Source organism: Cajanus cajan, chromosome 6 (assembly GCF_000230855.2).
Source record: "Cajanus cajan strain Asha chromosome 6, NIPB_CcT2T_4, whole genome shotgun sequence".
Lineage (NCBI taxonomy): Eukaryota > Viridiplantae > Streptophyta > Magnoliopsida > Fabales > Fabaceae > Cajanus > Cajanus cajan.
The window spans coordinates 54,057,041-54,058,275 of record NC_138522.1 but is presented as its reverse complement, the minus strand read 5'-3'; the positions used below and the strand labels follow the sequence as shown (position 1 = coordinate 54,058,275).

The window sequence follows — 1,235 nt, the reverse complement described above, 5'->3', positions numbered from 1 at the left end:
TAATGTAAAAATTAAAATTTTGTATATTCTCACAAAACTACTCTTATTCTCTTTATGGTTAAACTCGTTTTAGTGTTATTTGCGTGAACTAAATAAAGTACCATATTTTTAATATTCAATAGTTAAAGATAGATAATACTCCATGCAAATAATATCATTAATAGAAATCCTTAAAGCACGCATTAAAGGTAAAATTCTAAATTTTTAGTGTGATTTTTAATAAGTGTATGATCCGTGAAACAATGATTGTTCCATTTATGAGATCTTTTAATAAAAATTATTTTTTTTAAAATTTAACCACGAGACCCTAACACCCCATCCATGTGAAGTATATACAACAACACATGCTCGCATGTGTGCAGGTGCATTGACATTTGCATTGACTTCTATAATTCTTTTTTAATTACTTAACGATTTATAGATGAGAGTGGAAGCCCATTGATGTGTATAATCTCACATAAACGAGCAAGATGTAGACTTTTTTTTTAATATATTAATTTTTTTTTTCTGAATAACCTCACCCCCATTTTATTTATCAAAATGACCCATTTACTATTTAAGGTGAGAAATCGGTTGGGGGGAACCGATTTCTCACCTTCAATTTTTATAACATGTAAAGATTTGCAGTGAGATGTAATGCCTTATTCATCCAAAGGGAGAAGGAAGTCGATGCTAAACTTAGAGCTGGCCAAGTTTATACGGAAATAATGAATAGGGCCATGAGAGATGCAGAATCAAAGGCTAATACTCATCATGTCCTCGATTTTGATCGTCACAGTACACGTTTTTTGGTGCAAGAGACCATTAACCCAAGGGAAACACAACCTACTGGAACTTTCACGGTTAGACTACATGACAATTGGTGTGACTGTAAAAAATTCCAAAAGCTACACATGCCATGCTCCCATGTTGTTGCTGCATGTAAGCATGTTCACCACGATTATAAATCTTACATAGATCCGGTATACACATTACAATATGTTTCAAATGTGTATAACGAATTATTTGGTGAACTGCCTAATGAATCTTATTGGCCGGATTGTGAAGAACCGCAAATCATACCAAATCTGGAAAAGATTAGAAATAAAAAAGGTCGTCCAAAATCATTCAGAATACGCACTGAAATGGATATGGTTGAACCAGGACAACAAAAAAGATGTTCTCTTTGCAGAAATGTAGGTCACTCAAAGAAAAAATGTCCTTACCGTCAAGGAAGTTCAAGTCATCAACCTTAA

General features: G+C 33.1%; 1 protein-coding gene across 1 annotated transcript; it reads left to right on the top strand.

Moving 5' to 3' along the window:
* The first annotated feature begins 719 nt into the window (after window positions 1-719).
* LOC145958766 (uncharacterized) lies at window positions 720-1,235 on the top strand. The gene has a single exon (XM_083076305.1). The coding sequence runs from the start codon at window positions 720-722 to the stop codon at window positions 1,233-1,235; it is 516 nt and encodes a 171-aa protein (XP_082932431.1).

Bases quoted from the DNA above. Each gene is read 5' to 3' on its own strand.
- LOC145958766 (XM_083076305.1), top strand. From the start codon at position 720: ATGAGAGATGCAGAATCAAAGGCTAATACTCATCATGTCCTCGATTTT.